Source organism: Gobio gobio (assembly GCF_949357685.1).
Source record: "Gobio gobio genome assembly, chromosome: 5".
Lineage (NCBI taxonomy): Eukaryota > Metazoa > Chordata > Actinopteri > Cypriniformes > Gobionidae > Gobio > Gobio gobio.
The window spans coordinates 20355145-20379629 of record NC_137101.1 but is presented as its reverse complement, the minus strand read 5'-3'; the positions used below and the strand labels follow the sequence as shown (position 1 = coordinate 20379629).

Below are 24485 nucleotides of genomic sequence, written 5' to 3'. Positions count from 1 at the left end.
CACAGTTTCGGTACGGTTCAGTATTTGCTATGTTCAGGGAAAAAAGGAGTACTGTCAAATAAAAATAAAGAAAATAATAAGAACAAATAATTTAAATACTAGCAGTAGCACAAATAAATACTATAGAGCAAAGATACTAATAAAATAAACTATGTTTTTCAGGTACGTCTAACATTAGTTTTCAGGTACAGAAATTGATCAAATGCAAAATAACATTGCATATTTGAGTGTATAAATAAAGATTAATCCTATTAAACTTTCAAAAGCTGTTCAATCAAGAGCAGTGAGTGATGTCCTTGTCTTTTGTTGTTTGACATGAAACAGACAGCAGTAAAGGCTACTGCCCCTTTAAGACCTAATGCTCGGATATCCGTCGCCTTTCTCGACTATATTAAGTTTACTTAAGGCATATACAGACTATGTCTGCTAGAATAAAGATGGACATGTTGACATACTTTTTGTCTGAATTTGTCTGTTCAAGAGCAAGACTTGAAAGAGAACTCAATATTTGCGCGCTGTGAGACGTGTGCGCGCTTTCGGATGAGTGAGACGCGCTGTGAGACGTGTGCGCGCTTTCGGATGAGTGCACAGAGACACATTTTCTCACAGAACGCGCGACTTCTCATTCGCGTCTTCTGGCACTACACCCGGGTGATGACGGCGAAAATGACTGGGCATATTCGAACATACGGCAGCACTCGCATGCATTGAACAAAGTTTACAAAAGAGAGAACTATTTGAAAAATTTGAAGAAAAAAAAAAACAAATATTTGAAGGACTTTTACACGGCACCCCGGGTCCCGTCAGACGGCACCCTGGTTGGGAAACACTGCTTTAAAATATTGAAATCAAATCAAAGTCATGTGGAGTAACCAAAATGCATACATGTTCAGGAAAAAAATCATCCCTGCAGACCCTTACGACTGTCAGGGTCAATAAGTCTCTTCAAATATATGTGAAAAAGTGATGTTTTTTTTTTGACAGAGCAAGGTTAGTTTTAGTTGTAAAAAATTTAATTTGCATGTTTGTTTATTAATAATTCATAATTACTTTTTACTTGATGGCTACACATGAGATTTAAGTCATGAAATTGAAGCTATTTTTTCAAAACCATATGAAACTGACATAAATACAAAGAGTACAATTCTAAGAACTTGGCTCGTGTTTTAACCTACATTTGAACTATTCTTTACCTTTTCTTGCCATTGACCCACAAAACAAGCCGTGATGGATCTTAACAAATCTGATCTGAACATTACACTGCTAATTTCTCGTATAGATGGTGTTGCAGTTCTGAACTCTTCAAAAGTGCTTCTGATGTTTCTCGCTGAAGGTCACTGAAACCTGTTGATCTAAAATCAGCCCTCGGGCTCTCCAGCCAAACTCTTGATCTCTAGACATAGGCTTGTTTCGCTTGGAGCGTCTAAATATAACGTGAGAAGTCTGCAGAGTTTAGGTTGACGATTCCACACCAGCAAAGCTTGACATTTCACCAGCTGAGTCCCAACATAACAAATGACCGTCTCCATCTGTTCTACAAACTCCTTTATAACAGGGCATCTGAAGAATATTTGAGCACCGCAGTCTCTTAAAGTGCTGAGTGCGGTTGACACACTCGTCTCCCTGACGCCCTGTTCTCTATTGTGTCTGTCAGCGAGGCAGGCCTTTCAGGTCTCAGGTGTTTCATTTCATTTTGCATACTCTGTAAAGTCAGCCTTGGGCCGTCTCAGCGGTTCTGTTCAGCTGCAGTCTTCAGCGCTCCCCTGCTAAATTACAGCTGAATATCTGCTTTCGCATCCCTGGCATAGAATGCGCAAGGAAATAATAAGGCATGATGATAACTTTAAGGGTTATTTGCTTTTTTCAAGTTTTGATTGTTAAAAAAACAGTTGAGCCTGAAAGAGACTCTAAATTGAACATGAAATTGACCCGCTTTTCTTTCTTAATAGATTACCTTTCAAAATTTTGCGGTCAAAAATGTTTTTTACTCTTATGTCATGCAGGTGGCAAAAAAAGTGTTAGTAGACTACAATAATACTATTTGGAATTTGCTGTTTAAAAGAAAATATGCTCAAATCTCACAATCTAATCAATTCCCAATGGATAAAGTCAAACCCTTTTGAATGTTCTGTTTAATTTGGAAATACATCGCGTTATGCCGGTAAAATTGGTTATGAATGCCGTTTCATGTTGACATTTAAGATCAAAGAAGAATGTATAAGGTTATCTTTTGCAGTAACTGATATTACACATCAGTAAGGTTTGTTTACTTCGTTTAAACCGCTGCCATCTGGACTTAATTGAAATGTTGACACTGTGCGCTCTCTCTCCTAAGTCAGCAACTGTGCTTTTGCTGAAAGTTTCTTCATTCTCCTTAAAGTAAGGTTGTTTCACTGAACTTCAAGACCTTTAAAATATTCATGCTTGGCCTTTTGGTTATGTAAAGGTGTTGCTCTCCAATCTGCTTACAGAATTAGTTTCAAAATCCGCAGACACAAAAGTGTGTTTTTGCCTGAGTCAGAAAATACCAGAAGTGAGGAATAAAACATTTATATGAGCTTTAGCTTGCCTCAGATCTCTCTGAGCCGGGAGAGAAAGAAGATCTACTTTGAAATTGTGTGCGAGTGTGTGTTTAAGTGTGTGTGTGTGTGTGTGTGTGTGTGTGTGTGTGTGTGTGTGTGTGTGTGTGTGTGTGTGTGTGTGTGTGAGAGAGAGAGAGAGAGAGGGAGAGAGAGACAACAGAAAAGCTACTGACAAAGGCAGAATGGCAAGTGTTTGTAAGCTGTTTCTGAATTTGTATACAGGTCTAGTTGTAATTGGTTTGCATTTCCTGTCCCTCTGATTTCAGAAAGAGTTTAATAATAATAATATATATAATAATAATTAACAATAATATTTGTTATATTTTTCTATTAAAAGAATTGTTACATTTGAAACTGTCACCTTTAACCATATGTAGTTTTATTTACAAAAATTGCAATTTATGATAATATTTTCAGCCCAAAATAATACCAAATAATATTTTTTTAAATGCAGTATTACCATGTTACCCATCCATTCCATAGAGCTCCATTGTAAATAGCATGTACACTACCATTCAAAGGTTAAGTGTCAGTAAAATAGTTTTTTTTATAGAAAGCAATACTTTTATTTATGTTGACTGCATTAAATTGATCAAAAGTGACTAAAGACTTTTATAATGTCACAAAAGATAAAAAAAAAAATTCACTTTCTATTTATCAAAGAATCCTCAGAGTATTACGGTTTAAAAAAACATTAATCAGCCAAACAGTTTTTTAATGTTTCTTGAGTAGCAAATAACCATGATTTCTGAAGGATCATGTGACACTGAAGACTGGAGTAATGATGCTGAAAATTCAGCTTTGCATTTTTGAATGTATTAAAATAGAAAAGTTATTGCCTTGATCAGCATAAGAGAATTCTTCCAAAAACATATTTTCCGACTCAACTTTTGAACACTAGTTTATAATCATTCAGTACGCATGTATGCATATGTCATTTATCAAAAATACCATTTATTTTTTGACGGTTTGATGTTGAAAATGTTAAATAAATGAGCAGTATAGGCAAAATGCAGTACAAAGAAGCACTGTGAAGAAAATAAAACACATTTGTAGCAATGTTTACTGGTTACTAGTCTCCTTATGTAGTTCTAGTCATGATCTGTAGGTGGCAGTGGCTCCCTGTCATGGTCAATGGGCTGCAGTACCAGAGTGAGTCATGAATCTGGGCTGTAGATCCCTGTTGGCAGCTTGCGGTGAAGTGCCTTGCATGTGTGACTGCTAATGAAACGGCAAAATGTTCTCCTTACTGTTTCCAGTTCAGCTCAACTACTACCACACAGAAAAATAAGGAACACATAAGCAGCACAGACATACATAGACTGTGACATTCTCTTCCGTATCACTGCCGAGCCGATTGCCTTTGCAAATGATCTGTTTAATTTCCACGCTGAAGAGTCAGTTCAAAGCCTGACTATCTGTCAGTCTGTGCCATAAATCTGCTCATATCATTTTCCCCCCCTGTTCATGTCCCTCTGAAGACTGTAATTTTGTCTTCATTTGCTCAGATCAGATAATGCATGTGTTTTCGAGTCATTCCTCTGCCTGTTCAGGTCTGGTTATATATGATCCATTACCCCGTCGTCTTCCACATCACTGACTCCGCTATTAAATAACTCTTGATGATCATATAAAATGACATCGGATATATACTCAGATGTGATTCTAAACATCAGAGCTTCTGTGACATTTTCGGATAGTCCACGTATGCAACGGATGCAGCCTGCACATGTAACACATGATTCCTCTCAGATGTATTGTAACATGATTCTGTCACACAACCTGGATGTCAAAGGTGGCACATGCCAGTTTTAACCTCAGGAGTCTCTTCACCTCACTTTGGGGAGAGAATCACATGGATGTTTCTGAATAATTTGTATAATTTTTTCATCAATCATGTTGCCCTTCTTTTGGATGGACCCTAGCATCTTGGAGCCAACTTCTGTTCGGTCGCGCATCACTTTCTTCTTATTTTAGGGGAATGCTCATATGCCCAATTTAATTGTAAATTGGGCTCGATTTAATCCTCTTCCTGTCCATTTTCCTCTAAACAAAATAATGGACAGTTCCCATCCTCTTTCTCTCAGCTCCATTGTCTTCCCTGTCGGCTCGCTTTCATTGTCTTATGTGAGTGAAATGGTGAAGTAATGGTGGCAGGATGAGAGAATCAGAGAGAGGAGGGATGTTCTTTTGAGAACAGAGTGTGGGAGAAGTGTTTTGTTTGCAGCTGTTTGCTTTTGTACCGCAGAAGGCTCGTGGCGGGGTACAGTAACGTTTCTCTGGCAACAAGTGAGTCTCTCCCGTCCTCCAAGCGGAGCTTGGTCGCCACCTCTCGTTCTTTTTTACACCTACTCGTGCGCTCTCTCGATAACACTCCTGAATATTAGGGTGGCTGACAAATATTTGATGAATAAACAGCCTGGGGAAACATCATAGTCCCATTTTAAATAATTTTTGTAAAGACTATCGAGCACTGCAGGCAGTTTGAGTGTGAAAAAGGAGGTGGTGAATGTTACAAATGCACTGCTTTAATTGCTGCCGATGTGCCATTGCAATGTTTCAAAGTCTTTTTCAGTTTTGGCTGGCAGTTGTTTTTAAGTCCACCAAGTCAGCCAATGGCAGGCTGTCATTGAGCATCTTTCTTTCAGCCCAGGGGTCCATTCTTCATACCTCGCTTAATACATCGGAGATGGTTTGACAGATGCCAGATCTTCTAATCGTCATAACTGATCTCTGGCTAATTTGGTTCTTCAAACGGATTTGTGGATTTAATTCAAATGAGTGATAGGGAGTCGACTCCAAAAGAGTCGATTCCTCGACTCTGAATAGCCCCAGAGTCGGGGTCGACTCCAGCACAGGAATCGATTCTCTGTGTCGACTCTGTTGCTGTGTCCGAAAATGCTCACTTGTTTACTGATTTTCTAATTGCCTATAAAGTGCATGACAGTTGAGTGCACTATATAAGCAAGGAGTGAATTAAATGAAGCAGGGAATTCGGACACTGACGTAATACACCGCGTCAGAGAGCTGTCGCAGAAACTTTCACACATTTATCCTACATGTAGCTTACTTTAGAAATAGATAACAGTCAGAGTGACTTTAGTTTGTAATTATACATAGGCTTCCTCCATGCCAGCTTTAGTTTAATTAATGGTATATTAATGCAATAAATATAGATTTGGTTTTCCATGGTTAACCTTGTGTTCATAATCATTAAAGTAACCATAAATCATAAAAAAAACCTTGCATCAAGAATAAACACATCAACAATGTGTACATTATTTTATGTATTTTAGTATCTAACTCACCTTTTAAGATAATGATCACGTGCGTTTAATGGCATCACTTGATAACAGCTTTTTTTTGTGACTTATTGTAAAATTAGGTATCGGCAACAGCTAGGTAGCAACATTGCTAACCACTCAAGTCATCACTAAATTGGACTAATTTGGACGATCATGCTAAAAGTGTGCGGTTTTAATAAGGGGATTTTAAGGCTTCATATTGGGGTGGAAATAAATTTAGTGTGTATCAACTGTAATTGTCATATTTGTGACCCTTTTTTGATATAAAGTAAATGGAGTCGATTCCATAGACTCCTGCAGTGGGAATCGGAGTCGACTCCAAAAAACCTGTAATCGAACACCCCTAATTCAAATATCTGGATAAAGTTTTCAGAGATTACTGCGCGTTCTTGTTCAATTGGTAAGGTCAGATATATCGATACTCAAACATTATCAGCAATGCAGTGATTGGCTGGCGCCAAGACAACAACGTAATGACATCATTTATTATTATCATTATTTTATTTATTTTTTTCGTAATGACATTATATTAAATCGCATACCTGACGAAAAACGTGACAAATTTTAGGATCTTTATAAGGAAACGGTTAAGCAACCAAAATGACAAAGTTATAATAGTTTTTTTTATACGTAACAGCATTAGTTTAAGGGTCAAGAACATTTTTCTAATGGCACAGCAGGCAGCATGTTGTTTTTGTACAAATTATCTGCATCTCCTACACTCCATCAAGTCACTCCCATGATAGCTGGCAATTAATGCACGGCTTAGACTAACTTACTGTAATTGTGTGTAAGACTCCAATAAAACATATTAGGTAATTATTCCCTCACGTATAAATCTCTCAAGTAAAGCTGTCTGTGTCTATATTATGATAGACTACACAACATTATAATATTATTTGCACATTTATTTTTAAATCATTTTTATTTAAAAAAAATTTCCCCGTTTTATTAAGATACTCTAGTAAGAAAGTAGCAGTGGCTGGGACAGACGACTTTAAGTAGCCAATCACCTCCGCTTAAAGATGCAATCTAATTCTATTTACATGAAATAAGCCTGCTCCCAAGCAGGTTTGAGATTACTGACCTGTTGCTATGACAGCAACTCCAGGATGAACTTTGAAGAACCCAATCCTGGATCATGTCAAATCGTCAACAATGAAATCCCGAGTAAACTGAGTAATCCACGTACCAAGAACGGACCCCAGTTTTTGTATTGTGTTCTAAAACATTGGCACTATATTCAGCCCCCTATTGTTGGCTTTTCGGCAGATTTGAGCATGTTGAATCAATGGCGGAGCACACTGGTGAGAGAAAGCGATCTGATTGGCTGTTCAGCTTAGCGAGAGTGTGACGTTATTTTACAACTGTCGTAGTGTCCGTAGAAACTATGGGTCCCACTTTATATTAGGCGGCATTAACTACCATGTACATGCAATGTACTTACTGTGTTCATATTGTATTGCTAAACACTTTTGCTGGTATTGTGGTGGGATACGTGTAAAGTTAGGGTCAGGTGTGGTGGTATGGGTAAGTTTAAGGGTAGGGTTTGTTTTCAGGGAAGTGTCTTTATTAATGTAACTACAGAAATTAATTACAGATATAATTACATGCAGGTAATTTATTAAAATTATTAAATGTTAGCACGTAGTAGTTAAGGCCACTTTATACAAAGTGTGTTCAAACTTGGAGTAAAGTCACGGTTGCGCAAGACTTTGAACAATCAGTGGTTCCAAAATGGCAGTGTTCTCATGTTTTTTTTTTTTTTTTGTTCCTAAAATAGTTTGCCATGCCTGGCATGCTTCAAAATGGACAAATACATAAAATATGGAGAATAAAATATAAAATATTCAAATATGAGGTCAATAGTGGAGGTTGAACATCGGTAGTATCAAACGTTGTTGGTTCTTGAAAATATCAATGTCAAACTTGCCAGAATTTTCATTGCTAACTTGACCTTTGTCTTTCTCTTTCTCTGCATTATTTAATTTTCTTTTTGCCCTCTTCTGTACAGGTCATGCAAATCGTGAACGCAGATGCCATCGTGGTGAAGTTGAACTCTGGGGAGTGTAAGACCATCCACCTGTCCAGTATCAGGCCCCCAAGGCTAGAAGGCGAGGTACGAGTTAATGCATGTCTGTCCTTGGATATCCCTGTCACTAAGGCCATTACTGAATCCACAGGGTGCCGGCTGTCTGTTGCGCTGTTTGCAAAGTGCTGATGTGATGGTTTTTTGCTTTCTCCTCCATTTCTTAAAAGCGCCAATCTCCTCCCTTCATGCATCTTTCACACTCAGATCTCAGAGCAATGTCTTTATTGGACACCAGGGGGAGCTAGAGAGACAGAAGCCCACCGGCCTTCCTCCCCTCCACTTGATCTGACACACCAGTGCTGCACTGCAGCCAAAAGCCCTATAGATCTACTCCCATAATGAGCACACACTCTCGCCGAATCTCTCTTCCTCATCTATTAACGTCATGCGCGTCCACTCAATCCAATGCAATTCTCAAATGCTCACTTTTGATTTGCTGGATGTTAACAAATTAATATGGAAGCATCATCTGGCGGGGCTGCATATGCGTGCACATTTTTGCAGTTATCAAACGTTCAGAAACGCCCATTAATGCTGTTAATGAGAGTTGATGTGTAATGGGTGCTTTGTCTAGGCTAAGTGTGTGCATATCAGAAAGCTTGTTTGTTCAACTAAAAGCGGTTAAAATTGGAGAGTAAAGATCTCGCTGCAATTAGCCACACTCTTCCTGACCCCTGACCTCCTGTAATAAGACGCGATGATTCACCATGTTGGTAAAAAAAAGAGCCTCGGTGTTGATTTAGCAAATTAGACATGCGGTTTATTAGGGAGGACTTTAAATAGCACACTACAGTTGCATGCACGTTTTTGTTGTGTTCTTGTACTTTTGATAGATGCGGCAATATGTTTGAAATCTTTTATGAAGTTTGTGATTATTTTTAAAGGAGGCTTTCAGAGAGTCGCAATTTGTCATGCACATGTAAACAGGGAGCTGGAATGCGGCGCTGTGGGTCTGTATCTATGGATACGGGGCTGCTGCGAGCATTCGGATCACAGCGTGTTTCTATCCTGGCAGCTTAAAGATGGCTTTAATCAGATCAGAGATGATTACAAAACAATAAAGATTACGGATGTATTTAGATCTCATACGTGCTTCGGAGGCATGAGACGAACCAGAGAGCTTTTAAAAATGGATTTCTTTAGATTTTTAATATTTTGACAAGTTAATTTTTCTCGAAAAGAGAATCCTGAAAGCTTGATTTAGACAGAGACCGAAAAATTATCTTTTGGGTTTATAGTATCTTCTGTGTCAACCAAATGTTAGTGCCATTTCAGACGGTTTCTTTGTTCAGTTTTCAGCATTTCTGCTTTCATAATCTCTTTTAAATGTGTTTAAGGCAAATATCACTATTGTTTTAAAGGGATGGTTCAAAAATGAAAATTGTGCAGTGCTCACTCTGATGTTGTTCTAAACCTATGTAACTTCTGTAGAACGTACAAATGTTTTGAGAAATTATTATTTTTTTTTTCTTGATACAATGATAGTCAATGGTAACCAAATTTGTTTGATTACCAACATTCTTCAAAAGATAAAATGTTTGGGTTTTGAAGATGAACAGCCCCATTCACACCGCCAGCGACTTTTTCATTGTATGTCGCTAGTCTCTGTGCTGTGAGACGCTTGTGGGCGTTCCCAGTGCTGTCACTCTAATGTTATTGGTAGGCTGCACGTCTGGCCATTTCTTTAGAAAATGCAAGTGATATATAAAACTAGGATATTATTCTAATTAGAAATAAAATAATTAAAAGGAACATTCTGCTGTTGGAGAGTATTGTTATATAAACCACAGCAGTGCATTAAATCATTAACTATATTAACGATTGATCAACAAATTAAACTCACTCATACTGTCAAATGACTAAAACGTAATTTAAGTTTAACAAATAATCAATATTCTTGTTCTTAATAATCAACGTAATACAGGGGAAACTGTAATATGAACTGCAGCAGTGCTAAATTGCTCACTTCGTCATATAATTAACAACACCAACTATCAATGTATGAATCAAACGCACTAAGACTGCCGATAGTTTCTTTTCCACGCATCATTTTATTTAGTGGTGAGTTTGGCACAGACAGAGCACCATTTACATTTCCCTCTGAGAATGTAAATCCTGTTTTATTAGTCTTTTCGTTCTACAGAAGGCAGATCAGATGGTGGTGTGCTAGTGTATCAAGCAGCATGATGTAATTATCATAATGCCGTGGTAATCAAACGGCAGTGTTTGGTTGCATGCATGTGTCTGGCACCTATGGCATCTGCCTCGCTCCACAGGTAGTCAGTGACTTAACAGCAGCATTTTGTGCATCTCTTAACGGAACTAGTTTCAGACCAGCTTCCACAATGGCATAACATATTGAATGATCTAAAAACTAAATTAATTTAAGCTTTAAAGATATTTAAGCATGTGTAGTAGGCTAGGCGATATTGCCAAAACAATCATATCTCTGTATTTCTTGGTTGAGTGGCAAAATACGGTATATATATCGGTATTGGAAAAAAATCTGTATTTAAAGGCCCACTGAAGTGCCTTGAAGCGCGCAGCATTATTCAATGTGTTGACGTAATTTCCACTGAAACGGCTCAAGCTGTTAGCAGCTCCTCCCCTTTTTTGAAACCGCCAATAGCGTTTCGTTAGCATCACAGTTTGACTAGAGCCTTTCTGTTTGGTAAAGCCAGAGTTTCCCCCCTAATCTCGAACCATTTATCATAATCTCCTCCATATCGCTTTGAAATGCAGCATTCTGTGCAGAATTTAAATGGGTTCGATATGTTTTGTTGTATGCGCCAACTCGCGCATATGATCCGCGCTGCTCTCTCGTCTTGTGTCTCTAGTCAACGGCTCTGGTCTAGACTGTGCACTGCGGCGGTGCACGTGAAACTAACGTGAAACCAGATTCATTCATTCGCCTCAACTGAAAGCATATTTACAATGTCTGAATCGTTTCCTATCGCATGTATAGTGCGCTATGTGCCATTCACCATATAGAAAATAGTAAATGTGTGAACAGCTGACCGATTTCAGCCACTGCTTCAGCATCTATTTATAGTGTAGGGGGCGGGTGCTTCAGATTCTAATGACCATTTGATTGGACAGAAGATTTGATGAGATGGTGAGGTCTGCGATGATGTCATCAAAATCTGTGATCCATTTTAACAGAAGTGAGAGACTGTACGTTTTTAATGCTTATATTTCGTAAATGGGAATTTTGTCATTGTTTTGGAACACACCAGCTTATTCATAACCTTAAGGCTAACATAGTCATACTAAAAGCTAAAAACCTTCCATTTGGATTTCAGGGGGCCTTTAAAAAAATTGTCCTACAAACAATGTTAATATTGAAGTCTATGAAAATAAATACAGTGAATGTAACCATGCAGGCAATGTTATATAGCCATTATGTGCAATAAAATAAAATCACATTACACTCTAACATTGTAACATTACAATTTAAAAGCATAAATAATGATTTTTTTTTACATTCACTAAACTAAAAATGAAAATAAATAAAAGTAAAAAGGACTGACTATTATATTAGCAGCATTCGATTACCCCATTACTACATTCACCACAGTTACTGCTATCATAAAAATACACTTACTTGTAGGTTTAAAACCCTACATATGGCACATTTGTTGTCCAGCAACAAATATTTTCACAATGTATATATTTTAGTCGGAATTATTTCACTCCTATTCTTTGTTACGCTCCCTGTTTGGCGCGCTTGCGCGTGGAGGTGCTTGTTCACGGAAGTCTGTGAACTGTAGCGGAGATTCACCTCTCCTGACAGAAAAATTTAAATATTTACTAACATTTACTTTCTGATGGAGATGGAGAATATACCTGTGAAACGTCTCAAGTGCTTTAAACACCACAAGGATCTTTGTCAGAGCATCGGACGGGGCAAGCCACTTTAAACCTATACGCGTTAACTATATCTTGCCAGTTATTTTGTAGTCCTTAATATGAAGCATGTGTTATGTTTAGGACAAAGTGGATAATGCTTTTTTCCGCGCAGCACCTCACTCGGCGTCCTCTTCTATATTTCAGATGTGCTCCTATCAAACTACTGTATATCGATATAAACGATTGCCTCCTTCCATATAGTTTAAAAAAAAAAAACGATATTACGCACAAACTCGATATACCGCCCAGCCCTTATATGTAGTGACTATATTGCTTATTTCCAGTTATAAAATAAGTGTTATGTATTTTTTTTTTTTTTTTTTACTTTTAAATGGATAGAAATGCACTCATTTCAACTTCTCAATCAGATGCAGTTTTACCATAGGCAGCTGAGAGGATACATTTATCCTTTAAAAACCGACCAGATAAAGGCATCTTGGTAGAAAGGATTCGGATGTTGCCTTCTCCCTTTTATACTCTCTGCGATGGTAGCATTTTTCCGGGCACAGCCATGTTGTAAAGGTATTGATGTGTTGGAGGTACTTCCTCTTTTGAAACAAGCACTCCTGTTCAGTTTACTGACTGTATCTTCTGTAGTGCAACTCTGCACCAGATGTTCTTGCAGTATGTTTTCCCTGCTCGGCTGCGCACTTTGACGAGGGTGAAAGAGCGAGGGAGAGAGAGGAGTGCAAAGTTGTGCCTCTAGTAAAGCATTACTGTCATTGTGGTCATGCTGCCCTTGAATGTGAGGTTTCATCAATATTGATGCTGGCATGGCAAATCTGACCTTTGACCCTTTATTTCTATGGTCTGAATAAAAGTCAGTAAGGAGTAGTGTTGTTAAAAATATTGATATTTCAATATGTATCGATTCTGAAACTCTTCCATTACTCCTTTTCTGCAGTATTAATACACTAATCTCTATTCTTTCCAACAACACATGCACTCTGTCACTCACTTGTCTCATTTGCACCAGTTGAATAGTTCTTGTATTAAACATTATTTTACTCATTCCAGCAGGTTTTGCGCTCACACCAAAAGCATGCGCACCATACAAGTGCCGCACATATAAAGCCACCTCTCAAACAGCTCGCGAGTACCAAATTGAGTTGTTTTTCATGGCTTATTGCGCTTAAAGTACACTCAAAATTGTAAATGTTGACGAGTATTCAGGCAAACACAGTCAGTTTTGGAACGTAAATAGTTGGGAAAGTAAACATATGACAGTATATTGCATTTGTGCATAAGCTCTTAAAGTGACAGCATCCTAATATACCTGCTGCTGTCTGTCATGTTAATCAAAGAATAAGACAGAAAATCCCTCACTGCTCTTGATTGAATAACTTGTAACTTTAATTGTAAGTGTTAATCTGTATTTGATTCTTACTTGTTGTTTTACATTTGATTCCTTTAATTTCTGTAGTATGTCTTTTCAGAATACTACTGTTAGACACAACTGAAAAACTGTTAATGTTTATTTCATTTCTCTTTATTCTATTCTATTTATTTGTGCTATCGTTTGCAATTATTTTACTTTGTAAATTTAGTTCAAAGTTTCAAATAAAGCCTCCCTGTGCTGTTTGAAAGCTATTGCAACAGTTACCCAGATTAAAAAAAAAAACAATGAGATGATGATGATAAAAAGGTCTATGGCAATTTTGATATCAAATATAAAAAACATTTCAAGGCATCATATCAAAGTTAAAAATTCCAGTGGCGTGACAACACTAGTTGTGTATCAAACAATTCAACTTCTTTAATAGTCTAGTGTAATCTTGGTTCTAAGGGGCCTGATGGAGATCAGGTTATGATTGTTTCTATTAAATTCTGCAAATGGTTTATGTAGTGTTCTGAGGAATCATCCTAGGGTTAAAATGAAGTTGGTAATGCTCGTGTTTTGTTTTATTCACCTCATTTAACATGATGACCCTCTGCAAATGTGTCGATAGTCATTCAAGATCTGTTTCTTTGCAATCGAAAAGGGACGGCTACCTATATTTTTCCTTCCTAATCTAATGCTACATTAACCTTGACATGATGTTACCTAACTAACGAGATCTCTGGTAATCTTTTCATCAAACAAATCAATTTTGGCACACAAGTCTCCAATAGTTTAGCACGCAACAACTTTTAAATTGGTATCGTAATTAATTTAAACTGCGTATGTTCAAACAACAGCTGTACGATGGTTTCAGAACAGCTGCAGTCATTTTTATCAGTTACTCTTTTGATTGCGTTTATCAAAATGGTTCTCCGTAATGACTTTGTTTGTGCACGTGCACATTGTCAGCCCTCTGTGGGCTTCTCACACACATTCAGAGGCAAATGTAAGAGTTTTGACAGTTCACAACATGTTTATATACATTACATGCCCACTTTAAGGGTGCGGTCACATTAGCAAAATTTCTCAGGTAAAAAAAGGTCCATTGTCAATTGTGTAGCGATGTATGAAGCAACGCTCACACAGAAGTCACTTTCAAACCAAGCAGCCTTTCAGTGAATTCGCATGACCAACTTGAACATGAGCAAAATCTGTGTTTCCGCTCTCAGACGAGACTCCCGATTGTGCAGATTCCTATCAGAGTGACTGGATTTCGCCCGTGAAATATAACAGAGCAATAGTAAATGTGATCGATTGTATCTGTTAGCCATTTTATGCTAATTGTGTGTACCTTTTGTTGTACCAAATCCATTTATTTTAACAGGGATTGTGCATCTCATGCAGAGGACAAATGCAAGGGTTTGCCAAAGTGACATTGTCAGCTGCAAACCAAAGTCTGGGTCCATTTGTGCATCTAAATTTTCAGTTCACCTTATTCCCGCTCGGTTTCAAAATTGCCCCGGCTCTTGCACATTCTCATCCATCAAATACTCCGTCAAAGCTTCCTCTAGTGTGTAGGCACCTAATGGCCAATCAGAACATATTTGAAGTTTAATATACAATATACACAGGGCCGCCCAGCCAACGTTACATAAATAGAAACCAAGTAACTGACAAAATGTCCTGTTGCTTTCCGCTTGCTTAGGACAAAAACTCACATTAACATGAAAGAGCTTTCATTGCTTGTCGCTTTATCGCATCACGTCTGGTGTCACGGTGTGGCAGTTCTACCTTCTTTCTAGCCATCTGTTTCTCACGCTCTCTCTTGTCCTGATTTTTAAACACTCTCTATTCCTCAGTTCAGCGCAGGGCGCCATGCCGTACAAATACTTCAACTCAAAGAGACAAACCTGACCTCAGGCCAGCCCGGGGATCTGTGTGTATTTGTCTGTACTGTTCTCTCTCTCTTTCTCTTGCTGTGAGGGCTTTGGGGGGATTTAGGGCCAGATGTGTTGACCAACACGAAGATGAACTCTGACAGCTGCTGCCTAGTGTTTCTCTCTCTCGCTCTCTCGCTCACTCTCGCTCTTGTCACTTAATGTTGGGACCTTCCTGTGGCTACGTAATTGCTTTATCCTATTGACCATTTGGGAGCAGACGTCACAGTTGCATCACTTGCAGATGCGCGCGCATTGTGGTATGAAAAACAGTGGTAAGTGGAGGAAAACGGGCAAAATCTATGGAATAAGAGAATGAACATTCTCATTACATAATTCATTACATCTACAGTTTCAGCGTGAACTATTTAAACCTATAATATTTCACATATGACTGTCGAAAGTTTAAAAATGTTCTGACTTTTTTTCACGCAATTGAGTTTATATCACTCTTAAACCGAATCATACCACCAAACCTGTCCCTAACCTTACCCGCATCACACCTCAATAGCAGCAAAAGCGTTTTGCAATAGAACATGTATATGGTCGTTGAAGATGCATAAAAACCGTGTGACGAAAAGAATCTGGTACACACAGAAAGGCGCCTCTTTCAGACAGCATATGATCTTGATCGTGGCTTATTGCTCTTAAATAGTCAATTGCACGCACACTCGATTGTCAAAATGCCCATAGTACAGAATATTCACGTAAATGGTCAGTTATGTCTTCAGTGAATGTAAACAGTTGGGTGAAAATGAAATGTGTGTCAGTATACATATAGAGCCATGCATTAATTTTTAAATTGACAGCAGTCTAATATACCTGCTGCTGTCTGTCATTTAATGTTAATCAAACGGCAAAAGACAAAGAGAAAAGATGTTGCTGCAAGTTGGAGGTGAAGTTATTTTGAATAAATATTACGAAGGCACATACACTATTGGCAAGTTTTGGGGCGCCTGACTTTACATGCACATGAACTTTAATGACATCCCATTCTTAATCCGTAGGATTTAATATGGAGTTGGCCCACCCTTTGCAGCTCTAACATCTAGAAGCGCATTTGTGAGGTCAGGCACTGATGTTGGACGAGGAGGCCTGGCTCACAGTCTCCGCTCTAATTCATCCCAAGGTGTTCTATTGGGTTGAGGTCAGGACTCTGTGCAGGCCAGTCAAGTTCCTCCACACCACACTCGCTCATCCATGACTTTACAGGCCATGTTGGAACGGTAAGGGGTCGTCCCCAAACGTTTCCACAAAGTTGAGAGCATGAAATTGTCCAAAATGTCTTGGTATGCTGAAGCATTAAGAGTTCCTTTCACTGGAACTAGGGGGCCAAGCCCAACCCCTGAAAAACAACCCCACACCATAACCCCCCTCCACCAAACTTTACACTTGGCACAATGCAGTCAGACAAGTACCGTTCTCCTGGCAACCGCCAAACCCAGACTCTCGCTCTAGAGTCCAGTGGCGGCGTGCTTTACACCACTGCATCTGATGCTTTGCATTGCACTTGATATAAGGCTTGGATGCACCTGCTCAGCCATGGAAACCCATTCCATGAAGCTCTCTACGCACTGTTCTTGAGCTAATCTGAAGGCCACACAAAGTTTGGGGGTCTGTAGCTGTTGACTGCAGAAAGTTGAATACTTCTGCGCACTGTACGCCTCAGCATGCTCTGACCCCTGCTGTTTATTTTTTATTTTTACATTGCTGATTTGAAGTGAGGAAATTTCAGGTATTGTCTTATTGCACAGGTGGCAACCTATCACAGTACCACGCTTAAATTCACTGACCTCCTGAGAGCGACTCATTCTTTCACAAATGTTTGTAGAAGCAGTCTGCATGCCTAGGTGCTTGATTTTTATACACCTGTGGTCATGGAAGTGATTGGAACACCTGAATTCAATGATTTGGAGGGGTGTCCAAATACTTTTGGCAATATAGTGTACATTTCTAAGAAATAATGTGTGCAGATGATATATAATAATTTATAATAAACACTGCAATATTCCATAAAAATTTTAAGAATTGTTATTTTTGATTTAATGGTGACTTTAATTATATTTGTCCTATTGTTTGTGATTGGCTGCTTTTGTTCTTATTTTTAATAACAAAAATAAAATACAAAACTTTTGTGATGTATCGTTATGATGAAATAGTTTCTTATTTAATGAAGTAAGAGTCTGGTCATATTGTTCCTATTATTCACTAATATTTGCATTCAAGCAATACCGCATTTGGTTACTACGCCGAACCATTAGTGTTTTTGCATTTACGTCATCACGCCATTTTTGACTTGGTGAACTATCCCTTTGAGAGAAATGTGACTTCATGTGCCATGCCTAATTTCTTTTCCTCATTCATTTCCCCCCTTCCTCTCTTGGCCAGATGGAGGCTTATTTTTTGCGCCATGGCGAGCTATTTCCAGCTGCGTGGTGGTGTCAGCCGTTTTAGGAGCACTCACAAGGATGTGGAGGGGGAGGAGTTATGTCAGAGCAGCTCAATGAGTCATCCTCACTCCCATTGTATGTATGTGTGTGTGTGTGAGGGGACTGCTGGGAAAATGTTGACATCTGGGTTTAAAACCAAAGCCGCCATACCCCTGTGTTCCCTACAGGAATAGCAATATACAATGTATCGGTCATTGAATGACTCTTCCGTGTCATTTGCTGTCACCTTGCTCAGTGTGTTTGTGCTCTGAGTGCGTTTGAATGCCACATTGTGTCTTTTCATAGTGTGTGTGTGTGCCTGCATGCTGAAAGCATGTGTTTGTGTGTGTATGTGTGTCCTGTGGCCTCTGTCTGGGGTCACTGTATGGTTCCATGGCTCATCTCACACATGGTTGGTCAGGCTTTTTCTCGCAGACAACTCTGCTTTGCCTCAGGATCACTTGACTCTTGGAATTCTAGCGAAGTTCCTTCCAATCATTTGAGAGTAATGACCCATGGATGTTGTAAACCAAAATTTTATTTTTTTTAAATGGAATGTTCTGGGTTCAATACAAGTTAAGCGTGACTCACATGGGTGCCCTAGGGCAAGGTCAGACATGAAGTACCATGCACCAAAAACAAAAAAATAAATAATTAAATACTATATATCTGTTCTTTTAGAAGAAACCTGAAAAAAGTTAAATCAGTATGTTGGAGTGATTTCTGACTGGAGTAATGCTGAAAATTCAGCTTTGTCTTTACAGGATTAAATAAAATTTTAAAATGTATTGCAGCGGAAATGTTTTTTATATATATATGATAACATTTCACAATAGCCCAGAGCTTACCTAACTATATTTTAATACATGTGCTTCCAAAGATCATCTCTATTGTTGGTTGTCCCATTTTTTTTTTCCCTCTTTGTGTCCTCACTCATTTCATTCTGTTTCTCCATGCGTCACTGTTGTTCGTCACCGCTAATTTATTTTAAGAGGTCATTGTAATTTCAGTCTTAAATGCTGAATTTTTTTTCTTTCCTAAGGCATCTCTGACACAGTTGCATGAGTTTAAATTGCTCATTGTGACTTCCGTGACTACTGCTGAGGGTCATAATACGCCAATTCCAACTCTCGTGCTAGACTTATGCGCTATTATGCGAGAGGCTGAAAGGTTTTCTCTTCAGTTATGCTCTTGATGTGTACCAGTCAATAATTGTTACCACGTTTTTTTGCGTCGTCCAAGGTCCTTGTGTCTTGACAATAAAGAAATGTTTGACTCATGTTTAAAAGTAGGCTTTTGCTTTTCATGCAATTTTTCATAGCTGAATAGGACCGCTTTATCTGTTCTGATGTTTTACTTGTTTAGTTTAGTATGGTTGAAGTTAAAGGAATTTGGGTTTTCAATTTACGACAATTCCCATGTTCGATCATCATTTTAAATTAGCGATCAATTAATCCATTAATCATTAACCTAATACTTTAAGACGTGTCTGCTGCAGTGACACATAAGCCACGTTTACACCGTGGGAACTTTCCCCAGGAACTAGGGACTTTGAGGGTGGTACTCTGTGTTTCGACCGCAGGAACCGGTGTCTAAAAGTTCCAGGTACAGATTTCCCCCTCAAAACGGCCCTGCTTGGGAGGAAGTACTTTTTCAAAGTTCAGGAACTTTCAGGGGTGGGACTTGGGCGCTGAACATGCTGATTGGTTGAGCTCACGCAGCATTTTATTTCCACCTAAAAGTAAGAGTCATTTGCTATTCAAATCAACAATGGAGTTTAAAAAATACGACCGACGACGAGGTTCAGGCTTTATAAAATGTATTTGTGGAGGACGAAATCCAGTGGGCTTTGGAAAGTCGCGCACAGTCCTACGTCACCGGACTAATCTTCACGGTACTTTAGACCACGATAGAAACCCAGACAGCAGCAGGTCTGTGGGGGAAAAGAGTTCCTGGGAAAAAAGGTACCTGGGACAAACTATAATCACTCGCATGCCAGGATGTGCAAAAGCCACTCAAAATGCCAGCTTCCTCACCCAAATTAAATGTTTTTGTTAGTCTAAATAAAAGGCTAGGAGTTGGGTTGTAAAATGAATCGATGTGATTGATAATTTGATAAAATAAAGCGAGTGCAGTGAGTGGGATCATTTTATTTTAAATGGTGGTTATTGTTGGCTGTATAGTTTCATATACTCTCTCATAGACCGCTGACTGCGTCTTTTTTAAATGGTAGCCTATCATGGTGCTCATTGTTTTGTATTTTAAAACACAATCGCAATGTTTGCAATTAACCCTATTGTGTTTAAAGTAAAATGATCCCAAACCTAACTATGGTATGTTGGGCTCTGCTGGTCAGCGTTACTACACTACCATCGACAGGTACGGCAACCCCAAAACTGTACTCTCCATGCCTAATTTGTTATTGACAATTAATCAGTTGTTTTCAATGAATACATTGAAATGCATTACAATAAACCTAAGATTAATGAGTGACATATATTGTAATTATTTTCACATCAATTTAAAGCCAGAAAATGACACATTCAATATGCAGGCTCCCTGTTCGTTCTTAGTAAATAAGGTGTCACTCAAACTTCTCTAATGCTTAAATTGAACAACACATCTTTTACTTAAGTGAAGTTCTCTGAGTCTTATCTGGCGTTAATGGCAATCAAATGGAAATCTAAAAGGGTGTGCTTAATTAACAATTTACATGTGCAAAATGACATCTAGAACATCAAAATAAACAAATTAAGTGCAAAATGGAGCTTTAACGCTTTATTTTTCCACTTTAGTTTTTTACATAACTGCTCCCACATTTAATATTTCCTAATTGCGTAAATGGATGTGCTTGCATATCATTCTGAACAAAGACTTAATTGTCTAAAAACATGAAATGATCATGAATCATTTAAAAATTATTTAAAGGGGCTGTGTTTTTGTTAAAAAGCTAGTTAACCAATTTTTATTTGATTTTTTTCCCACAAGATTCCTTTTAACTTTTATTATATTGACAGAAATGGGTAAAACAAAATATCAGAATATCAGAATATAATGAAATATAAGTAAATTGACCATTTACTTTTTTGCGTAAAAAAAATCATTTTAATGTGTGTTTTAGTTCCCTGTGGCAAGCAGTAGCTGGCTTCTCGTTAAGCAGTATAGTGTGCTGCAGAATTTTTTTGGTAAGCCAACCCGAAAGTTAGCATCACCCTGGTTTCCTTGACAAAACCCAATAGGATTGTTCCATTAGCTTTTGGGTTATTGAAGAAAATAAGGTCTGTGATGAACAATTAGTTTATGATTCTTACACATTTTGTTCATCGTTATAATCTTCACAAAAGAACAACTTTTATGAAGTTTTGAAGCATAAATACAATCGGCAGAAGTCACAAACTAACCTGGGTTATAATCGAACGTCATCATCGCTAAGCTTCCGGCAACTCTTTCAGTCTTGAAAGTTCCAGTTATAATTGTTTGCTACAGCGTGATCTATAAACACATCAAGGCTGTGAAAGCGGACTAGTGAGAGTTTACGTCTTTGGCTGATGACATTTTATGCCCAAGACAACCTCTGTAGTCCCATTTAGCCGCTTGTTAGTAACTGCCTTTTAAAAGACAAGTAAAACTTTATCAAATTGAATACCCTCTTGTTAAAAAAAAAAAAAAAAGTAGAATAAAAGTGAAAATATCTTGAGTTTGTGTTCACCACAGACCTTATTTCAAGCGTTTAACCAAAAACCCATTGACTTCAGGACAATGGAACTGAAAGTGCTAATGCTCATTTCCAGGTTTTGGCCTTATATGTCAACCCACCACTGTATTTGTTGAGGTTGTAATTGGTTGTTTCCTGATAGAGGAGCTTCTATGAGGACTCGGGACTGTCAGGCCTGACGGTGGAGAGAGCTCTTCACTCTCTCTCTGCTTCACAGTCACATCCAATCCTTGGGCCATTTATCACCTGAAGATAATGAGATTGGCTGATGAGAAAAAGAGAGAGAGAATCAGGAATAAAAGTGCGAGTGGTGCATATAGGTACGAGACAAAGAAATGTGTGAGAGAGCTGTGTGTGATTTAAACATCAGGAGCTAAGGTGTGTTGAATGACAAGCCGCTCTTAGATAACACATCATTGCAGTCATTCCACATGCTACTTTTTTTTTAATGGATACTGGAATTGTACAGTTAAAAAAAGCACCATAAAAGTATATTTATATGATGTGTGCACTATATTCTATAAGTCTTCTGAAGCAGTGCTAGGGTCAATAAGATTCTTTTAAATATATTTTTTTATAATTAATATTTATAACTATAATTTTATAATGAATATCCTGCAACTTTAACTCATAAATGTACATTTTTTGCACCGTTGTACCATATGATATTTTACAACCTAAACTAAATGTGATGTCGTAAATCTGGTAATTTAAGAGACTTAATGATTGTGACAGTCATATTTTAAAACCGCTTCACTGCTTCATTTACACATATTCAGGTCAAGATTTGTGTCAGTGATTTTTATGCGTCATTGATTTTTGAGAGAAGATTGTCAGACTTAAAGGGTTACTTCAGCAATTAGCATTAGGCTTTGTATCAGTAGAAACCCGTGGTATATTCAAATTATGGTACTTTTCCCCCTCATATCCCGCTGAGACGAGATAATTATGCATTTTATTTCTGGAAAAAATCCTCCGATGACGCAAATATTGTCATTTTGCATCATCTGAGGATTTTTTGTCCAGAGGCTATAGACTACAGCCAGTTGAAGGAGCTGGTTCTGCATGTTATCAACCCGCCCACAGGGGAGGGATCTCACACTCAGAATGTAAATGCGCCCGGCTGCTCTGCTCGGGCATTAATAACGGAGCGGTGCGGAGCAAGGCGAGTGTTTCAACTTTTCAATTAATTCCTATGAAAGTTTAGCTTCCATAGGCATGATCTGAAAATGCGCCAGACTGGACACGCACCGAGAATGTCTGCCGCACTTACCTCAGCTCTCGTGATGAATGAAATCTGACTCCTACTGCGTCTGTGCCGTGACTTTCGTTCGGATCACTCACACTTTATTGAAAAGACACATTCAGTTTTTAAATGTAGTGTTTATTCTCTAACTGAACGAAATTTTTGTATTAGCATGAAAATCAAAACGACGGTGGTGGTGGTGTAATGGTGGGGAAAGGGATCACCGGTAGCCGTGGCTTTGGGAGTGGCCTCATAGGGCAGCGAAGCATGTGCATTCTGGGAGTTGTTGTCTTTCATCCACATGAGACAAATACATTTTCTGTCTTTTCTCAGTCTAGAAGGAACCAAATTCAAAAATAATTTCACATTTCTACCACATAAATGACCCAGTTTAAATACACATTCATCTTCCCTGCACTGAAGTACCCCTTCAACTTTGTGCGGACCTGTAGCTATTTTTATAGATCAACAGCACCAGTCTAAATTTTGAAAAGACAATCTGAAAGAGGTCTGAAAAGATTTTAAACAACATTAGGGTGAGTAACTAAACTTTTAAGTGTAGTACTAGTTCAGTTTGTCAGTTTGCCCTAATGTAGCAACAGATGATTGTTTTGCTTATTGAACCTGACTGATGGTTGCACAGGTCATGTTCTGTCCTGTTAGCCTTTGCAGAATGAAACCGTTCTTGCGCTCACTGCATGCAGCCAAACCGTCATTTTTAGGAGCCTGTAACAGGCAAACATCGGCATGTCAGCCAGGCACAGAAATCCTCATTTCTCCTCACACGGTTCAGTAACCAGCCTTCCGTGTCTTCGCAGAACGCACTTCAGTTGCTCGATACAATGACAAAGGCTTTTTATCTTGACTATCGACACAGAGCTTTTTGTCGTTTGCTGATTTTGCTATTCATCAGCGTTACAGCTGCCTAGTGGACATAATGAGATGAATACATTGAACTTGTTCATAGTTTAAGACTCCCAGGGTCATTTTTTTTTTAAAATTCTGAGTGTTATCAGTGACATACGGTGTTTGCAGGTTACAGCTTAAAGTACATTAACCCCATCACACGGGTCAAATATTGTACGATTTCAGTCTGCTCTGCACAGATTGCTGTATTTGTGTATGTAACATGCTTGCTGACATTCATGATCAACTAGCAAAACCCTGAACGCTCGCTCTTACCAACACTTACACAAAAACACTCTTAACACACGACTGCATGGCCTCCCTCTGCTTTTTTTGCTTGGGGGAGGAATTGCTGTGGATATTTATAGACAGGCTCAAAATGGGTTGTCCTCTCTTTCACCGTCAGGGGTTTCTGTCTGTATTATATTCCATCGGCACAGTTCTTTAGCCGTCCTGAAAGATGTCTCTGCGCATTAAATGCGACGTCTAGCTTTTAGAAGTGGGTGGTCGATACGGTTTTATTTTATACCAAATATTAGACCACGTGGGTGCAGATGATGTGGTTTTAGGTGAGTTATTTGCAGCACAGAAAACTGTTCGCTGGAATCAGAGCGTGAGGATTTAAAAGTCGCTGAGATTTATGCTTTTTAAAGTCAATATGCTTTTATTTGCCGTAAGATTTGGTCCTTGAGGTTAACAATACGATCTCTCCCATCTTCCCCACAAGCTATGCCTCATCCGGGCTGTGTTGTTAGTAGTCTCTCTCTAGTTTATTTCTGCTCTTATGTTTTTCCTTCAAGCAAGTTATTGCCTGGATTGAGCCAATTCCGAAAAATTCAGTAGCCGTAGAGCAATATCAACACATGATTTTTAAAGGGATAGTTCACTGAAAAATAAAATTGTAAATTGTTCACCCTCTTATTTTATGCCCCACAAAACTCAGTCAGACATAAGATATTTTGATTCATCCAGTGGTTTCTATCATGGATGGTGACTATGTATTGTGAATAGTTACTATGTGAGGAAAATTTAAGTTTACAGAG

At 38.4% G+C, this 24485-nt stretch overlaps 1 protein-coding gene across 1 annotated transcript in view; it reads left to right on the top strand.

Moving 5' to 3' along the window:
- Window positions 1-24485, top strand: part of snd1 (staphylococcal nuclease and tudor domain containing 1) — a 219096-nt gene that overhangs the window by 21244 nt on the left and 173367 nt on the right. The window contains exon 10 of the mRNA XM_079817701.1: window positions 7902-8006. Coding sequence (XP_079673827.1) covers window positions 7902-8006 — 105 coding nt within the window. The remainder of the gene's footprint in view (window positions 1-7901; window positions 8007-24485) is intronic.